The sequence below is a fragment of the Staurois parvus genome, unplaced genomic scaffold (assembly GCF_062004578.1).
Source record: "Staurois parvus isolate SC_StPar_1 unplaced genomic scaffold, SC_StPar_1.0 ptg000297l, whole genome shotgun sequence".
NCBI classification, from domain to species: domain Eukaryota; kingdom Metazoa; phylum Chordata; class Amphibia; order Anura; family Ranidae; genus Staurois; species Staurois parvus.
In genome coordinates this window covers 6851845-6870733 of record NW_028318093.1, presented here as the reverse complement: position 1 = coordinate 6870733, position 18889 = coordinate 6851845, and the positions used below count along the sequence as shown (strand labels likewise).

At 39.4% G+C, this 18889-nt stretch overlaps 1 protein-coding gene across 3 annotated transcripts in view; it reads right to left on the bottom strand.

Annotated features, from left to right (window-relative positions):
• The window catches only part of USP42 (ubiquitin specific peptidase 42), a 93404-nt gene that overhangs the window by 20406 nt on the left and 54109 nt on the right, over positions 1 to 18889 (bottom strand). For all 3 annotated transcript variants that reach the window (XM_089682762.1, XM_089682761.1, XM_089682763.1), the window contains 6 exons: positions 11800 to 11882; positions 9697 to 9808; positions 8091 to 8231; positions 7182 to 7282; positions 6931 to 7063; positions 2679 to 3365 (listed from right to left, as the gene is read on the bottom strand). In XM_089682762.1, the coding sequence (XP_089538888.1) occupies positions 2679 to 3365; positions 6931 to 7063; positions 7182 to 7282; positions 8091 to 8231; positions 9697 to 9808; positions 11800 to 11882 (1257 nt within the window). The remainder of the gene's footprint in view (positions 1 to 2678; positions 3366 to 6930; positions 7064 to 7181; positions 7283 to 8090; positions 8232 to 9696; positions 9809 to 11799; positions 11883 to 18889) is intronic.

The following is an 18889-nucleotide window of genomic DNA, read 5'->3' as shown; positions in this document are numbered from 1 at the left end:
TGCTGTGGGTTACTGCACTGTGCACTCTCATAGCTCTCTTCACTCCTCTATGGAAGATAACCGATTCTTAAAAGAAAATAAATACAAGTGGGGCTGAAATAGTAAGATATAAAGAGAAAATAAAAATATACTAATGGCTAAAATACAAGGTGACTCAAAAAAATGATCAATTCAGTAATGCATCACCACATTCTTCATGTTAGAATCACAAAATGCAGTTGCAGGGATTTGTATGCATTTAAGGACTCTCTCACTCTGCCTTAGATGCAAAAGAGTATCCAAAACAGTGTATTTTTCAAAGGTAACTTTCTGCTGGGGGTTGCATTTCAGTGACGAAAACTAAACGAAAATAAAATTCAGTTTCAATTCAGATGACTAAAACACGACTAAAACTAAAATGGTATTATAGTAAAAAAAACTGACTAAAACTAAATTAAAATTTGACTTCAAATAGAAATATTCTTGTTACAACATTTATAAAGATGTTACCCAATACTTTTAATTATTAACAGAGAACTATTAGGACCGGTTCACACCATAGAAATGCAGTCTGGATGCACTTCTGCATGTGGTTTTTTTATGTGTTGCGGTGTAATTCCCCCCCCCCTCCCCCCCTTTTTCTTCACCTTAAATATGGAAAATGTGTGTTCCAGTGTGTTTTTGGTGTGCTCAGGTGCATTTTACCACATTCCAGTACAGTTCAGTGCAGAAAAAAAATGCAGCATGTTCTACGTTTGTTTCTGGAAATGAAACTGATTGCACTGGTGTGAACTATGCTATTGTAGACCATATAACCTATTTGTTTTTGATGCAGAAAAAAAAACACATTGGACTACTGCATATGGTGTGAATAGGACCTCTAAAGTTTTTACATTCCGGTAATATGTGCAACAGAGTTTACAGGTTTTTTTTTTATATTTTAAAGCTGCACTTCTGTTTGTCAAAAAGCAATAATGTTTGTTTATGATACTGGAGATTTTAGTCGTCCAAAATACAACTAAAATTAAACAATTCAGATGACTAAAATACGACTAAAACTAAAATGGCATTTTAGTCAAAAGACAGATTAAAACTAAATTGAAGTACACATTGAAGGATGCTTGGCCATCAAGAAAAACACGATCGTTTGACCTTCTTGCATAAGGTGACAGTTGCAAATTTTCGCATAGATTTGCATATGGAGGTGAATATGTTGTACACTTCCTTTGAACCCAATTCATATTTTATACATAAGTTTCACTGGTCCAGCTTGGACCAATGTAACTATGTATATACAGCATATCTAGCCGATGCCACTGGACGCTGGAAATCACCTAAGTACACAGGTACTCCAGTGATCTGCTTCCAGGTCGCGTGTTGCTGAGATAGGTCAAAACCTCAAAACTTGTGTTTTCAATGATTCAGGGGTGTGGAAATTTTGTTTTAAAAAATTACTTATCTAGGGACTAAATCAGTGCCCTAATCTACTTGTCCCTCATGATAATCTACCTGTCCAGATAAAAAGAAATAAATCTAAACCAAAACCTTATTTAAATCTGAGGTGATATTAGGAATGCCTGGGGCTTTTAAAACAAATGGGGCTTTATGGCGACTTAAATGTGTAATAATTTTAACATTGCACGGTTTATATCTTCCTACCATCCCTGCCTGTCTTCAGCCCCGCCCCCAGGGACTAGCAGGGTGGGGAGAGACCTTGCAGTGTAATGAGCACTGATTGAGTGCTTGTCAGGAAAGGCGAGTGTCCGGCTTATCCTTTTCACTGCCAGAGCTGTTTTTTGCACACATTTAAAAAAATCATGTTAGGCCTGAAGATTACACAAAACCCCCAAATATTACATATTTTCTGAAAGCAGACCCTAGAGAATAAAAACTGGAAGTTCCAATTTTTTTGTCACATATTACCGCAAAATTTCACGAAAAAGTACAAATTAATTTTAAGTCACAAAAAAAAAAAGCAATAAATTACCTTATTTTTTTTAAAAATATAAAAGATGAGGTTGCACAGAATAAATAGATACCCAGCATGTCAAAACGTTAATTTGCGTGTGCTTGTGAAATGGCGATAACTTCAGTACCCCGTATTTTCTATAGGCGAAACTTTTAAAGCCCCTTATAAGTCATAAATATAGTGTTACAGAGGTCTGGCGCTAGAATTATTGCTCTCATTCTGGTGTGCGCGGTGATATGTAACATGTGTATCGCAATCAACGTTTTCACAAGTAGGTGCCCCAGTGTGTGCTTTTACGTTTGTACGTGTGTGTATATGTGAGGGGCCTCAATTTTTTTTGGGGGGGGGGGAGGGGGGATGTTATCTGCTAGGGCGTAACTTTGATATTTTACAATAAGAAAAACATTTTATTTTTTTTTTTACTTAATATTTTTTTTTTATCACATAGGGGACAAAGTGGAGCGGAATCTGGCACTGTGTGGAAGCAATCGGCGGCAGCACTGCAGCCCGAATGCTTCCACCTGACAAGTGAGCCCTGCTGCTTGCCCACAGCAGGACTGAAAGATTTAAAAAAAAAACCAAAAGAAACACCTTCCCGTAACTACATGTCCAGGCGTTTGTGCTTCTATTAGAGGCATTTCCTTCCAATTCTTGTCACAGTGGCACAATCTGGATAATCAGCACTGACTGGAAGACAGCACCTCACTATATAACATATCAATATACTTACATCCTTAGACAATTCACAGACGCTGACAGATATATTTGATCCTACATGATTTTCACCGTTGTGGTAATTGGACATTGATGGTTCACAAGCGTCATGTTTAGTGAGTTCAATCTGATTATTTGGAATGGATTCTAAAGATATCCTCAATTCCTCTTTCAAATTGTCAGTCCTATCTAGTGTATCCATGGGTGCACAAAGACAGTTTGTTGTGACAGATCCATCTGCACACTTTCCACTCCATCTTCTTTTGCGTATCCCTTTCTGTTCTTCTTCAGATTCTTCAGAAGATTCTGTACCATAAGGAACTAGCAAGTTGGACGTTGCTTTAGACTTGCCATTGACTAAATTTCCACGGTTCAACCTGATTGGTGCATGCTTCGATTCGGATTGTGTAGGGACACTTGAGGTAGACAGCGTTGCACATGGTTTAGTAGAAGCAGATGCCAGACTTGCACTAGCTGCAGACTCAGTATTGGGAGAATCATGAAATGGTGGTCCTTGAAGAGCAGGATGCTGTTTGTTGATAGTGATGGTAATTTTTTGTTTCTTGACTGTTGAGTTAATGGACACTTGCCGGTTGACTGGCACTGCACCCATTGGCCTTTTAACATTAACACAGCTATTGTTTGGAACTGGACCATTCAGTGAAGATTTTGGTGACCGATTCCCATTCATGTGTTTTACATTCTGAAGGACATAAAAATAGAACAAAATTGTAGACATTTGTGATTTAAATGTTTTTTACCAGCAATAGATTTCCGAATATCCTGTCCCTAATTTGTGTAAGGTTTGCATTGTGCAATTACATATGCTGTAATGTTAGCTAGTCAAGAGTTCTGAAAGTACAGGCTTGCCAAATCTTGGAATACTGTGCTGGTGGATAGTGAACATTTGGTGACAACAAATTAGATTTTTGACACCGCACAGGCACAGCCAGGTCAGAGTTTTCTATCTACAGCTGACAATGCACAGGTAGAAAACAGAATAATGTAATCACAAGAATGAATAATAAAATGACTAAACTAAAATGAATTCTGACTTCTGTAAACTCCATATATTTGAGTAAAGTACAGGGCACAGACAAGATATTCATAGACCCAGGTTAGAAGTTCAGACCTTTAAGTGATTGGACCCTGGCAAAGTTTGAGGAAAAGTGCCCTCAATACCTTCCCTATAACCCTACCCCACAAGCAAGTCCTCAGTTTGTAGCAAGCAATGTAGAATAATCAAGGAATGCTAGGGAGGGTGACCTGTGTCCTGCACTATTACTTCAAGATATGGAACTTACAAGCAAGTCAAAATTCCTCTCACCTTAACCGTACAGTACAAGACAGACAATTGATACATAAACCCTGGGACATCCCCAAGCAATAAATGAAAAGGGTGGGCAACTAAGAAAACAGAACTGTACCAACAGGCCCAACAAGGCAGAAAGATCTAACTTCAGAGTACAGCCGCAAGAAATTGCGGTCAAATGTTGCATTGGCTTAAGACTGGATATCCACTTTGCAGAACTGTGAAAGGATGGACTGGGGTGTAAGCCTGGTCATACACATGTAGATTTTCAGCCGAAAACATTAATTTCAAGAATATTTGTTTGATTTTCTAATCATTACAATAGAACGTTAAAAGCAAGAGACAATTTTCGAACGACATTCGTCCATTCATTGAATGTGCAAAGAATTTTTGTGCGCTTTTTTTTTTACGAATATGCTTGGCCGAAAATCTACACGTGTATGGCCAGCTTAAAACAATCTTGTCATTGTGAGGATTGGCCCCTTTTAAGAGAGCCGCCAACCCAGAGACATGTCTAATAGATGTTATAGCAACCAAAAGGCTACTTTGCAGGCGAGGTCATCTAAGGTAACATCCCTGATGAGTTCAAAGGGTGGTTTCTGCAGGGAAGAGACACTAAAGTTGAGATATCAAGGAAGCACAGGAAGGGAGAACAAAACCACTTGGAAGGAGACCTCTTCAGTGAGGGCTATCCCGAATTATTTGCTCCACTGTGAACCAAAATTACCAACATTCAGTCCGGGATAGGTGATCGCTAAGCAAGATCTGCAGGATTAAGGTCCAGCAAAGGTGCTCAGACTGCAAGGGTCAAGAAAACAGGCACTCTTAATGGAGTGTCTTCTGGGTTTTCTGACACGGGGATGCCAGGAGAAGAGACACTAGGGTAGACACAAATCCATTGCTTAGAGCCAGTACATCACATCTGGGGTATGTTGAATGAGCACAACTTCATCAGCAAAAGAACCAACCAGAGCTGATTCCTGATGATCTTGTAGGTCAGGAGATACCTTGGAAAAGAGAATACTGATGGGTAGTAAATGGCACAAAGGGATGGATAGTGCCCAAAAAACAGAAACTCCCCTCTAAAGAGGAGTTCTGGTTTGAAATGGAAAGGACTGGGGGAGGGGGGAATATCTCTTGAAGGTTAAGTTTTAACAAGGGAGAACCAGAGGTTGGTTCTTCCTGTGTGCTGGGCCCTAGAGCTTAGTTATCGCCCAATTCTTGCTATACTGTGTCCAAAGTTTATTGTATTATGCCACATTCCACTGTCCGCTTTGATCTTCTGGCTCAGCCGCTGTGAGCTCCACCTGCTGGTACAAGGATAATAGGGAGTTACCCACTCTTCAACTAAAACAGTGCATATACCCTTGGGAATACTATCAAAAGATGACGGACAGCCAAATAAAGGGTTAATGTCAGGGGTTTCACCTGATAGCTACAAAGCAAAACTTAAATTCCCAAATGCTTTTAAAAGGTCTTAAAGCTTTATGAACAGCCCCCACTTGCAGTGGGGTGCATCTTAATGCACACAGGTTACTAGAGGGGTTGGAAGAGCTTTGGCTGTGAGCTCTGTGGTCTGAGTGAGAAGTAATGAATGCCTATGAACTGCAAAAAAGCAGGGTGAGGTTCCTTCAAATCTTCGAGACCCCCTGCATTGAGGCAGGATCATACATCGGCCACTGGTGATGCCACCAATGACAGTGTTAGGAGCCAGTCCAAATACAAGAGGTCTCCCAAACTGAATCAGATGTTTCTTTTACGTATCGGCAGCTTCTCAAGCAGTACCATGCAAGACATGTTATGATGCTGGAAAAAAGCCATCACAGAAGCACAAAGCTACAATCACACAATGTGCCGGTTAATATGGACAACTGTTGCATTGGATGAGCGCACCGATTTGTGTGCTCCCCCTCAAAAGGGGAAGAGCTTGGGCGCACTGTCAAAAAGGGATCTGGACCCTTCAGGGTGTTTCCAGTCCTCAAAAAAAGAATGATTTAAATAGGGGGGTAGCTGCTAAGGAGCTCTAAAAGACTGTAGGCCTGGGATGGCAAGGCCTCAATACTCAAAGCCGGAAAGCAGGTGCTGATGAGGGGTTGAAGTGGCCTAGAGGTGACCAGGTCACTGTAGGATGACAGTGAAAATTGATCAGAGTTCCTTGTGATGCTTCAGAAGCAGCAGTATGATGCTTCCTTCAGGCTGAATGGTGGGAAAAAGGCATGGATCACATGTGCAGAACTCCACCCAATAAAAGTCAGTTCATGATTCCTGAGTCTTCACCCTTACTATAATAAACTGGTAGCGGCGAGAAAGTAAAATAAAAATTAAATAAATAAAAATTGCACCAGTGAGATGTTTCAGCCTGACCAGCCTGGCTCACAGAATCTTAAGAGGCAGGGTCCCACCTGGCGCTGTATCACTGTGTGTACTCAGGTTGGGAAAATGTCAACTACAGAGCCCAGTGCCTGCAGATCATATTCCTGGCTAGCAAAGCACATCCAGTTCAGTGGGGTTTAGGTAAGGCCTCCAAAGCTTATGCTGAAGACCCAGATTGCGTCTAAGTAGAGACCAGCTTAAGCAGCAGTATAGCAAGGAATCTTGATTGCAGTTACTGAGGAAAAAAAACACCACCAGTGTAGCAAAAAATCTTGAAGTCATCAATATTAGAAGACTAGCAAAAAGATTAGACTTTTCAACAGAGCTGAAGTGAAGGCATCCAGCTCCCTAGGACACTAGCAAAAAAACTGAGGCATGCTGGGAAGAAGAGGGGTTATACAAGTGCTTGCTTATACCTTTTTCCTGTTCGCCAGTGTACCAAACTCCTGTAGGCAGAAGTATAACCCAAAATGTTATAGGAATCCTGCCTCCCTCAAAAGGATGATAAAACAGCATGCATACTGGTTCCAAAGCAAACAAATTCTTGCAACTGAAATTTACATGCTCTAGAACAGGCTCTCACCTTAATGATCTGTTGAGGTCCTACAAACAAAAACTTGGACACGCTTGCCCTCTGGCTGCAGCTGGGTTGCGGGGAATTAGGGCTGGCTGATTGGAGAGCATATGATGAATCACCACTAGGAACATTTTGGGATCTGGGGAAAAATATGTAGAGAAAATGAAAAAAAAATGCTAAAATAAATTATTTGGCAAAAACATATAAAGGCTTTACAGAAATATGCGGAAAAAAATTAAGCATTAAAAAGAAAATACCTGATGTAGAATAAAAGGTATGCCTGCTGGTTGAGGACTGTCCTGATGTCTGCACTAGACACAATAGAATCATTCATAAGGTACCACTGGTCATTACTAGCCTGCAATACAACAGAAATCGCACAATAAAGAAAAAAGTGCTAGAATCAAAGCAATTATAAAAAGATGGTGAAAATTCATATCACAAAATATGGTGACCTATAGCATGTTTTCAAACAGCACATAAGTGTTAGTCATCACATACTAAACTAAATATTAACTAAATGAAGTTGTAGGAAGTAAAATTTGCACCGCATTGACCTATTTGCTAAGGAAATATGCATGAAAGGAAATGCCCTGGACTGCCAACATTGTCCATATTGCTTCACGTGACCTCATCCATCTGGCAACATGAGACTGAGTTAAGATTTTACAAGTCGCCCTACTGATTAAGGTCTGTCACAGCTCGCAGAGTTATAAATTTCTGCTAATTATTAACAATGCAAGTAAGGTGAGATACAGTAGATCTCTTCATGGCCAATGACAGTTCACCATCAAAAGAAACAGAAAGGAGAGTGCCTCAACTAGTGCTGGAGAGGTCATGAAAGCCTGAATCCTGCAGGTATATGTACTTTCATCTTTAAACCATTAAAAAAAAGCAAACTGAGTACAGCAGAGAAGATTATGCATTTGTGAACTATAGAAAAATAGACACATTTTAAAACAGCAGAATGCCAATCTATGCTGTCAGGGAAACTAGGTGCAAAGCAAATAACCAGTGAGCTCCACCTGAGAGGGACAGGAAAACACTGCGAAGATGTTCAGTGGTATACAATGCATTGCCTCAGTATTTTATTTTTCGCAGGTTTGCTTCAACTTGACTTAATGGAAAAACCAAACAAGCCGACATGTTTAAAATTATAAACGTACCTTTATATAGGAATAGTAATGTCCAGTGTGACAGCTGAAGCCACTATGTACAAGTACAGCATACAGTTTGTATATAAGCGCCTCTCCACTTGGATGAGAGGTATAGGGACGGATGTCAAGGTATTCTGGGTATTTAATTTCCTAAAATTGAAGATAAAATGTCTATTAGTGCTCATTATTATGCAAAAAAAACCTCAACATTTTGAAATAATTCCATAAAACCATAAAAAAAACAAAAAACAAAAAACGCACAAATACTGTACTATTATTCAAAAACTTCCTAGAAAGTGTTGTAAACAGAAAATTAAAAAAAAAAAAAAAAAAAATCAGCAGCAATTCTATTTGACATATATGCAGTTTTTTAAAATTTTGCAACCGTTTCACTCAGGCTTTTGGTTGTCTTATTTCCACCTCTCAAGTAATCTCATACTAGCTCAATAGTCAATATTCTAAGCAGTTAATTTTGCCATTTGATTTTTTGCTGTGCTGGGGGTTATGCGGCGAAATGAAGATGGGGTTAATCTGATGTATGATACTGAATTAATCTTGAAAAATATGCTTTATTAGCATAATTGCACATGAAAAGTACTCAAGTTAGAGCTGCAATCAACCATCACCTCAAAGACATGACACAAAACAACCTAAAACAAAGATTAAAACAAAGATTAAAACAAAAAAGGACATCACAGCAGGCCTGAAATGATGCTATGCTGCTGGATTAACGACATACTAGTCTTTTGCATCAGCAGCAGAGGCACAGTGGGGTGCATAACCGTAGTGGGAAACGGGACATTCAAAAAAATGCAGACTGGCTGTATATTAATCATCACAATAGCACATATGTAACATCAATAAATGGGGACATAAGCCCTTCTTGGTAGCCAGCGGAGCTAATAAAGCATATTTTTGAAGATTAATTCAGTATTGCATGTCCTTTTTTCTGTGAATTCTTTATTCACATTTTTTGGCTTTTTTGGTTATTGAGCAAAATTACTGTTTATATTTTGCAATACTAACCGATGTTGGAGCCTCTGACCTTTATTTTTATTTAATCTTATGTATCCCTGATGATACTGTATGATATATAATCTGAATGTACATCATAGAATTGAGGCCACTTTTGCAGCCACTTTTCAGGGCATCAAGCTTATTTTTAATTTTTACAACTTGCAAAGGCCCCTACATATTGTCCTATGTGTCCATGCACACTTTTAGAAGGTTTTAGTGGCAGGGGCTTTTAAGAGCTGTAAAAAAAATCCTCTGCCAGTGCACCCAGGAGCTGCAGTATTTTGACAGGAAAAAAAAAAATGCTTGATGCATGCAAACGCACCTAAAACACGTGTGAACGTTAGACACATTTAGCGCTTGAGATTTAATTCATGTCAGAGACCAGAATTACTCTGTCCAAGCGCTTGACACCTGTAAATGCGCTTAAACACTTCTAAAAGCATTAGACACTTTTACAAGCATCAGGTGGATTTTTCTGACAAAATGCTGCTGTCAAGAGGAGAGTTGTTAAAATGTAATGTGTGCATAAGGCCTAAAGAGGGCAAGAATTTTTACAGAAACTATAAACAATGGGGACCATAATCCATTTTGAACTCACCTTTGAAAGTTTTCCTCCACTGAAACTAGCAAACCTTTTCAAGGACAGAGTCAGGACATTAGATGTTCTATGAATTGTAAATTTCTTTGTTGCTGTAACTAATTGATTACACCTAAGGAAGCAAGGAGCAAAGATAAGCACAAAGGAAAAATGTTAGTTTAAAATAAAACAGTGTAGGTAGAATTATTGGTGGTATGGTTAGTGACTTGATTTTGGAGTTGAATATTCCAGAACTGCAATCCTTATCCTCTCTGCAATAGTGGCTCGCTGACAGCTGATATGCTTTTTCCGATCAGTGCATCACCAAGTAGTGTAGTAAACATAAGGATACCAGCCATAGAGCTGTGTTTCAAACAGATGTCAAAGGTGGCTGCTCCCATATTTCTCAGATGACAGGTTTCTTTCAAACGGTAAAAGAACAAGCTAAAAAGTGACTGCCTCCCCACCTCCTGCTTTTGTACAGCATGTATTTCTGATTGCAAGTCTGCAGGCCTTTATTAAGAAAAAATACTTGCAAAAGCCAATCAAAAATCTGTTTTCATGTTTGGCAGGAAAGGAGACCTGATTTGTATCTACTTACAGGTCCAGTCATTCCCCCATTCTGTAACTGGGAGGTGAAAAGAAAAGCAGCACACAGAGTAGCTTATCCCTGTCACTCTGGTCACCCTCCTATTAGCAAAGTTCTTTTTATTACAAGAGCACTGCACCAGTCAAGGTTGGCTCCTTGCAGCACCTTACAGTCTGAATCCACCAAGAAGCTAATTATGTTCTGTAAAGACTGCATGGATTGATCCATTCAACTTCAGCAGCTATTGTAAGGTTCTCATATTTCCCCAGTGCTTTTCTCCTATAGTAAAAAGCAAATGGAAAATGGAAGTGCAGCGCTAAGATGAATGGTAACAATAGGATCAAAATCTTATGTGGTGAACTAAATAGGTAAACAGTCCAAAATGATATATCGTGCCTTTAATCAGTATGATCACTGCTCCAGTATCCCGATGTGAAAAGTATGGTACCTGCATAGGACCTCCAGCTAGAGGGACCACCTGAGGATCATCCTAGTACCTGCATAGGACCTCCGGCTAGTTGGGATCTCTATATGCGCATTAAGATTGCGCTTCCGGTGAGTGGGCAATCTTTCCATACTTTCACATCGGGATACTGGAGCAGTGATCATACTGATTAAAGGCACGATATATCATTTTGGACTGTTCACCTATTTAGTTCACCACATTGGACTTTATATCTTTTAGTAATTCTTACATAAGATTTTGATCCTATTGTTACCATTCATCTTAGCGCTGCACTTCCATTTTCCATTTGCTTACAGAAAGGTCTTTGTGGTTCCTTTTTGTGCATTTAGCTGCTTTGAAGCGCACTCGCTAGGCCATCTATATACATGTTCTATAGTAAAAAGCCATTATAGAGTGTACGCTTCCAAATTTAGCGGTATAGACGGAGACACCAATGAGGTATTAAAATAACTGAAAACTGCATTCTCGAGTCAAATAAAAAGCAATTCGCTCATCTGGCCCTCCAGCATTCTTCTATAACTGCAACACCTCTAGAAAGCCAACTGTTCCTCAAGGTTTCCCAACTCCATTCCTCATATACCCCTTTGCATGTCAACATTTCTGGCAGTCACCCATCACAGAACAAGGAGAACAAACATTTGGAAGATGAAGGAGTTTCTTAAATCATGAGTCAAACAATGATTTCTTAATCAAATTATACAATTTTCAAAGATGAGGTGGCATAGCAAGCAATATTTTATTTTAAAGAGCTACTGTACATTCTGTCTCCCCTCTTACTTCCCTCCTGGTCCACAATCAGCTCGTTTTCTATTCATAAATCCCTTTCCCAGCTCCACAACCAGCTTACACTCTGTATCCCACCATTATCACATTTAAATATTTTTTTTATCACACCTTAAATCATAATTTCAGCTAAAATACTGTCTGATTGGAAGGCAATGCATACCGGTATGTGGGATCAAACATTGTTAGGGGCATAGACTACTACACAACTTTCATAAGAGTGGGTCAGAAAAATGTTTACTGTCATGTGTAGAATGCATAGGAGTGAATATATTTAAAATCTTACTTGCTACATTTGTACGCATTGTCTCCTTCCAGCTGTTCGGCTTTTACAAACTCTTCCAAAGCTTGGTTTATACTATGTGAAGACTGAAAAATTCAAACATAATTAAGAATTTAGGGGGCATGAGAACATAAATATTACATTTTACATTTAACATATCTTTTACTAGAGAATCAGTTACTAGGAAGCACAACACAAATCAACTTGGCATATTATAAGGAAAAACAAACCTGGTCAAAATTTTTAAATCACATAAAAATTACTTCAAAAGTGAACAATGCAATAACAGTTCAAAATATGTGCTCACTGATATAAAAGTAACTATAGACAAGGTATTCTTACTTTTATTAGTAGTGCCTACCAAATAAACATGATACAAAGAAGAGCACATTGCTTTCCGATCTTAGAAATGCAGCTTTGCAAACATTTCGAACAGCATGCTTAATGCTAGTTGTAAATCCCAACAACTGTCTTATCTGCTTCCATACCGGGTACTTTTACCCCCTTCCTGCCCAGGCCATTTTTCAGGTTTCAGCGCTCTCACACTTTGAATGACAATTGTGCGGTCATACAATATTGTACCCAAACTAAAATTTTATCATTTTCTTCACACAACTAGAGCTTTCTTTTGGTGGTATTTAATCACCGCTTGGGTTTTTATTTTTTGCTAAACAAAAAGATAAAAAATTTTGAAGAAAAAAAAAAGTTTCTTTGTTTCTGGTATAAAAGTTTGCAAATAAATAATTGTTCTTCATAAATTTAGTCCAAAATGTATTCTACTTCATGTCTTTGGTGAAAATAACCCAAATTAGTATTTATTATTTAGTCTGTAGGAAAGTTATAGAGTTCACAAACTATGGGATATATCTGAAAATTGATCAATCCTGAAATACTGACGGCCAATCTAATTTCTTGAGGTCCAAGAATGTCAGAACAGTACAGATATCCCCCAAATGACCCCTTTTTGCAAAGTAGACAGTCCGACGTATTTCATAACAGGCATGGTGAGTTTTTTGAAGTTGTAATTTTTTTGCAAATTTTTCAGAAATGAAGAAAAAAAAATGATTTCCACAATTTTTCTTTTTTACATACTGTTACCAGTGACACTGACTGGTGACAGTACAAAAAAAAATTTAAAAAATGTATCATTGTTATTTTTTCTCTTTTTTAAAGATTTTTTTTTTTCATATTTCACTATGACTAAAGTAGTATAATGTTAGCATAGTAACATTGTACTACTTTGGGGAAGTGATCAGTATTTTTTTTTTTTTTAACACAATTTGCCTATAGCAAAGAATTACTTTGCTATAAGCAAGCATTTACCTGAATGAAATCGATTCATTCAGGATTTTTTTTTTCCTTAACTGTGATTTGGCCACAGCTAATCACATGACACAGCTGGGCTGTGGTTGGCCCAGCTTGTGCATGTGATCGCTGTGACCATTCACAGCTAGCCACACTTGTATACAATGGATGGCATGAAAGGAAGCCATCCATTGTATACAACTGTCATGTGACCTGCTGTGATTGGTCACAGCAGGTCACATGGTACCGGCAACAGGGCTGGTACACAGATCTGTCATCGGCCGTGTCCGAGGTACAGGCTGCGGCTCTGCGGACAGGCAAGCTGTGCATGCCTGAAAGGACGCCATATGGCGTCCACCCAGAGGGACGAGGTGTTTTGCCAGCCGCCATCTGGCTATAGGCCGGGCGGGAACCTGTTAAAAAGGTATGCAATTTTATTAACCGCCTCCCGCCTGCCATAAGGTAATGACGGGAGCACGGCGGTTCTCTCATTCTGGGACGACGTCACATTGACGTCCTCCCACTCTAACCAGGGGGGCGATCGGTGGTGCGCTGTGTCCCTGGAACACAGCAGATCACCAATCAGTGGAAGGAGCCAATGACATTGGCTGTCATGTGATCAGCTGTGTCCAATCACAGCTGATCGTATGTAAATAAGGAAATGTCAGTTATTGCCATTTCTCTCCTCACGAGCGGTCACGCTGACAGCTTGTGACGAGAGGAGAGACGGTAATCGGCATTCCTCAGAGGGGACATGTACACTGATCATCAAGGCACTGATGATCAGTGTAGTCCCATCAGTGCCACCTTTCAGTGTCCAATGCCACATATCAGTGCCTACCAGTGCCCATCAATGCCACATCAGTGCCCATCTGAGCTGCCTTTCAGTGCTGCCGAACAGTGCCAACTAACAATGCCATATATGAGTGCTGCCTTTCAGTGCCCATCAGTAATGCTTGTCAATGCCCATCAGTGCCACCTACCAGTGCCCACCACTGCAGCCTCATTAGCGCACATCAGTGAAGGAGAAAAATTACTTATTTAGAACAATTTATAACAGAAACGAAGAAAAACTTTTTTTTTCAAAATTTTTAGTTTTTGGTTTGTTTAGCAAAAAATAAAAAAACCAGCGGTGATTACAAATACCACTAAAAGAAAGCTCGGTCTCAAAAAAATTATAAGAATTTCATATGTGTACAGTGTTGCGTGACCGCACAATTGTCAAAAGTGTGACAGTGCTGAAAGCTGAAAACTGGCCTGAGCATGAAGGGGGTGAAAGTGCACGGTAGGCAAGTGGTTAAAATGGTGCTTCTTTCAGAGAAATTAGGTTACTTTTTTCCTTGCATAAAAGTAACCATTGTTCTCCACTGTTGCTTAGTGGATGGGTGTTAGAACTTAAATATACCAAAAAGTGCAGCACATCCATAACCCTACTATATGGATCAATTAAACACCATAAGATTCATGTGTGTGTTTGCAGGTGTGAAAGTAACGACATGTGTCACGTTGAAAGTGGAAGTGATTTAACATGCTTTTGCTTTCACTGTGTGATGAGACACCTAGCTAATAGGTGGGAAGTCATATCAGAGCTTCCTAAGCTTCAAAGGGCAAAATTGTTGGTCCTGGATTGTAACCCGGAATTAGAAAACAACTGCTGCAAAAGTGACTGCAGAGATCAATATGTGTCCCTTAAAGACTGGGATTGAGCTCTGCAGTCACTTTGGTAGTCCTGATAAAAAAACAAACCCACAAAAAACACACATTTTAAACAAAATCATATTTAAATAAGTTTTTAACATTGCACGGTTTACCTCCTACTCACCTCCCTGCCTGTCTCCAGCACCGCACCCTGGGACTAGCAGGGAGGGGAGAGACCTTGTAGTATGATGAGCACAGACTGGGTGCTCATCAGGAAAGGGGAATATTGGGCTCTCTTACCGCTAAGCAGAAGCGCATCTGCTGAGCGAATAAATAAGGTGCCAGTCCCAATGATGGGGAAAAAAAAACAAGAACCTTTATTCCTTCAGGTTACCCTCGCACACAGAAGCACTTGGGTGCGCAGTAAAAGTGCATGCTGAGCAGCCAAATCAAGCTCCAGTGTATGCTCCACGAGGCTCCATTCACACCTGGGTATTTTGGGATCACAGCAGAACTGCTGCGATTCTGCCCGCGATCTCAAAATGCACTACAATCATAAAACTCTGGCTCAGGTGCCATTATTTTCAATGGCACCTAAAAAACAGTTCATTTTTGTCGTGATTTATCACATCACGTGAAGCTTGTTGCACGAAAGAAGCTCCTGCTCCTTTCTGGGTGACAAAATAAACACGATGTGTTTTGCTGCAATTGCTACACGATAAATAATGCAACAATCACAGCAAAACCACACTGCATTTTAGGTGCCATTGCAAAAAATGGCACCTGAATCTACATTTTGCGAGGGTAGTGCATTTTGAGATTGCATGCACAATCTCACAGATTCTGCTGCAATCCCAGAACGCCCATGTATGAATAGAACCTTAGTCCTGGTTCATGCTGATGCAAATCTGATGTGGATCAGAAGCGACCTGGAAGGCATAGTTGCATGGCATCTGAAAACACATGGTTTTCAATGAAGGACGTTCACATCTATGCAGTGATCAGGTCAAAAAAAAAAAAAAAAAAAAAAAAAAAAGGTCCTGTGCGAGTTTGGAGTGTTCCAGCATAGAGTATAGTGGTATTCTGAGATAACTGTTCACATAGAAGGCGATTCATAACCGGTTTTGCATAAAATCGGCTAGAAGACAGATTTGAATCACACCTGAACAGCTCAAAAACTACCTTTAGCATTGAAAATGGACATGAAAAGCGCACCACAAAGTAAACTGTTGTAGCAGGGCTAAATGTAACAAAAAAACAAAAACACACCACCACCTGCCCGACACCCAGAACAGCATTTCCTGGGAATCAGGCGATCGATACGATTTGCACATCCCTGTAAACCCTTGATTGCTCCTAGATATTAACCTCTTCCTAGCCAGTGTCATTAGTACAGGGTATAGTATTCTGATCACTATAGAAGTGTCACTAGCAACATCAATGTCAGGTGTCGCTCCCAGCCAGTGTCTGCATCAGATTGCCCACCACACTATCACAATATACGTCACTGATCACTGACATTACCAGTATAGCATCTGTAGTTGCGTAAATTCTAGTACATATAACAATTTGGCCTAACTAAAGAAATTTGATTTTTTTTTATTAAATGTATTTTATAACAAAGTAAAAAATACAGGGTTTTTTTTTATTTTTTAGAAAATATAGGGTTTTTTGTCAAAATTTTCAAAGGGTGATCAAATAACACCAAAAGAAAGCTCTATTAGGGTGAAAAAACTTATATAAATTTCACTTGGGTACAGTGTTGCATGACCAAGCAGTTTCCCCTTAAACTAGCACAGTGCTGAATAGCAAAAAGTGCCATGGTCATGAAGGGGGTAAAACCTTCAGGAGGTCAAGTGGTTAAATACACTCACTGCCAATAGCGAGATGTTTTGTCTAGGGCTGAAACAACTAATCGACATAAGTGATTATGAAAATCGCTGTCAACTATTTTCATTATTGATTAGTTGACCTGCATACAGAATGCATAATACATATCAGGAAAAACAGTGCAGCTCAATACACCATTCATACATATCAGTATACACAGTGCAGCACACATACAGCTCGGTACACAGTTCAGGTCAGTAAGTGCCTGAGAACTTGTGGATGTGAAAGGAACAATGCCTCATGGGACATACAGTCCTTGGGAAAAAGGAGAGAAGCGCCTCTAAGTGCAATAAGTCTTTTAATTCAAGTCTAAATGTAGAAACACTCACATGTGTGAAGTAATCATAAGCATAAAAACCGTGGTTAACAATAGTTAACGGTGGGGTGGTAACCCGGGTGAAGAGCCGTCATCTCTCTGCGATGTGGGGAGGTCAGCTCTCGGCTGGAACAGCGTGGTGGCTGGAGGGGGAACAGTGGTGAGGCCAGCCTTCATGCACGTCCTCCCTCAAAGCCGGATGGAACGCACGCTGGAACGTAGCGGCGGCGACGCGTTTCGGAGCATGCACTGGCCGTGGAAGGCGGAAGTGCACTCCTTTTTCAAGCAGCTGACCTCCCCACATCGCAGAGAGATGACGGCTCTTCACCCGGGTTACCACCCCACCGTTAACTATTGTTAACCACGGTTTTTATGCTTATGATTACTTCACACATGTGAGTGTTTCTACATTTAGACTTGAATTAAAAGACTTATTGCACTTAGAGGCGCTTCTCTCCTTTTTCTCATCTACAGAAGTTGCTACAGCTTATTTGGAAGCCTTGCCCTCAGTGCCACACGGAATCCTACGCTCTTCATACAGTAGCCACCAATACCACCATCACCCATACTACCATTTCCCAGGACTTTGCAGTGTTTGCGCTGTTACAACCCTGTTACAACCCTTCCTCATACAGTCCTTGGGCATGAGAAGGAAGCGAGTTAAGGTGATTCTAAAGGCAGGAGTCTTATCTTGCAGTAGGTGCACTCTATACTATACTTTGCTGATTGCTATAGGGGCTCGCTGAAGGCAGGAGAACCCAAAAGGGAAGGATGGGGGCTGCTCTGTGCAAAACCATTACAGGAGCAGGTATGGTATATTATAAAAAAAATAAAAAACACATTTACAAATCATCTAAAGGGCTCTGTGCAGGGAAAATCAGCATCTGAACCCAGAGAAGCTGGAGGCTGATAGACTGGAGGTAATAGAAAACATTATAATAACATTTATAGTAAAAGTTTCAGTATTATGCATTATATTTTAAATGATTTCATCCATGCAAAAAAGTCTCAGCCACTAGTACTACTTTAATATAAAAGATTTATATGCCCTGCACATGGCTTCATGTGACTCGCAGTTAAAAATACCATACTTCAAATATATCCTACTTATAGATATATATTTATTTTAGTTTTTGTTTTATTCACTTCTGTATGTTATTTTCAGAGTGGATTACAAATTCTGTTCCATATAGCTGGGTATTTATATTTTCTTCTGCATATAGAAATTCAAGAATAAAAGGTCTTTTTTTTAACCTTTATATAATAAATTATACACCGCGCTCTCTGGGATTTTTATCCGATTAATCAAAGTAATAAAATCGGCCAACTGATTATGAAAATAATCAGTTGCAGCGCTAGTTTTGTCACTATTTAACAACAGCAGACAGGGCTAAAAATGTAAACATATATGTTTTCCAAAAACATATCATTAGTGCTACACCTCACATACTTAATGGTTCTATACTAATATGATGCAAACATATTTATTGGGGTATGAAAAAGCGGAATATTAAGAGAATAGGGTAGTGGCATCATATCGATATAGAGGCGGTTTTAAGTATGTGAGATGTAACATTCATGATGGTTTTTGGAAAGCATATATATGTTTACATTGAGCCCTGACCATTGCTGTGTAATTGTAGTGACAAATTATCTTGCTAGTGGCAGTGAGTAGATTTAATACGGTGATGGTAGATTCCAATATAGCACTGGTAACTAAGTAATAATGAATAAACAAATCAGCTTATATATACACACAGTTGTGCTCAAAAGCTTGAATACACTGACAGAAATTGTGACATTTCGGCATCAATATTGAATACATGACTGATCATGGCAAAAACTTATTTAAGGATAGTGATTATTTGAAGCCATTTATTATCACATAGTGCTACATACTTTTTAAATTAGAACAGAAATCACCCAAATGGCACTGATCAAAAG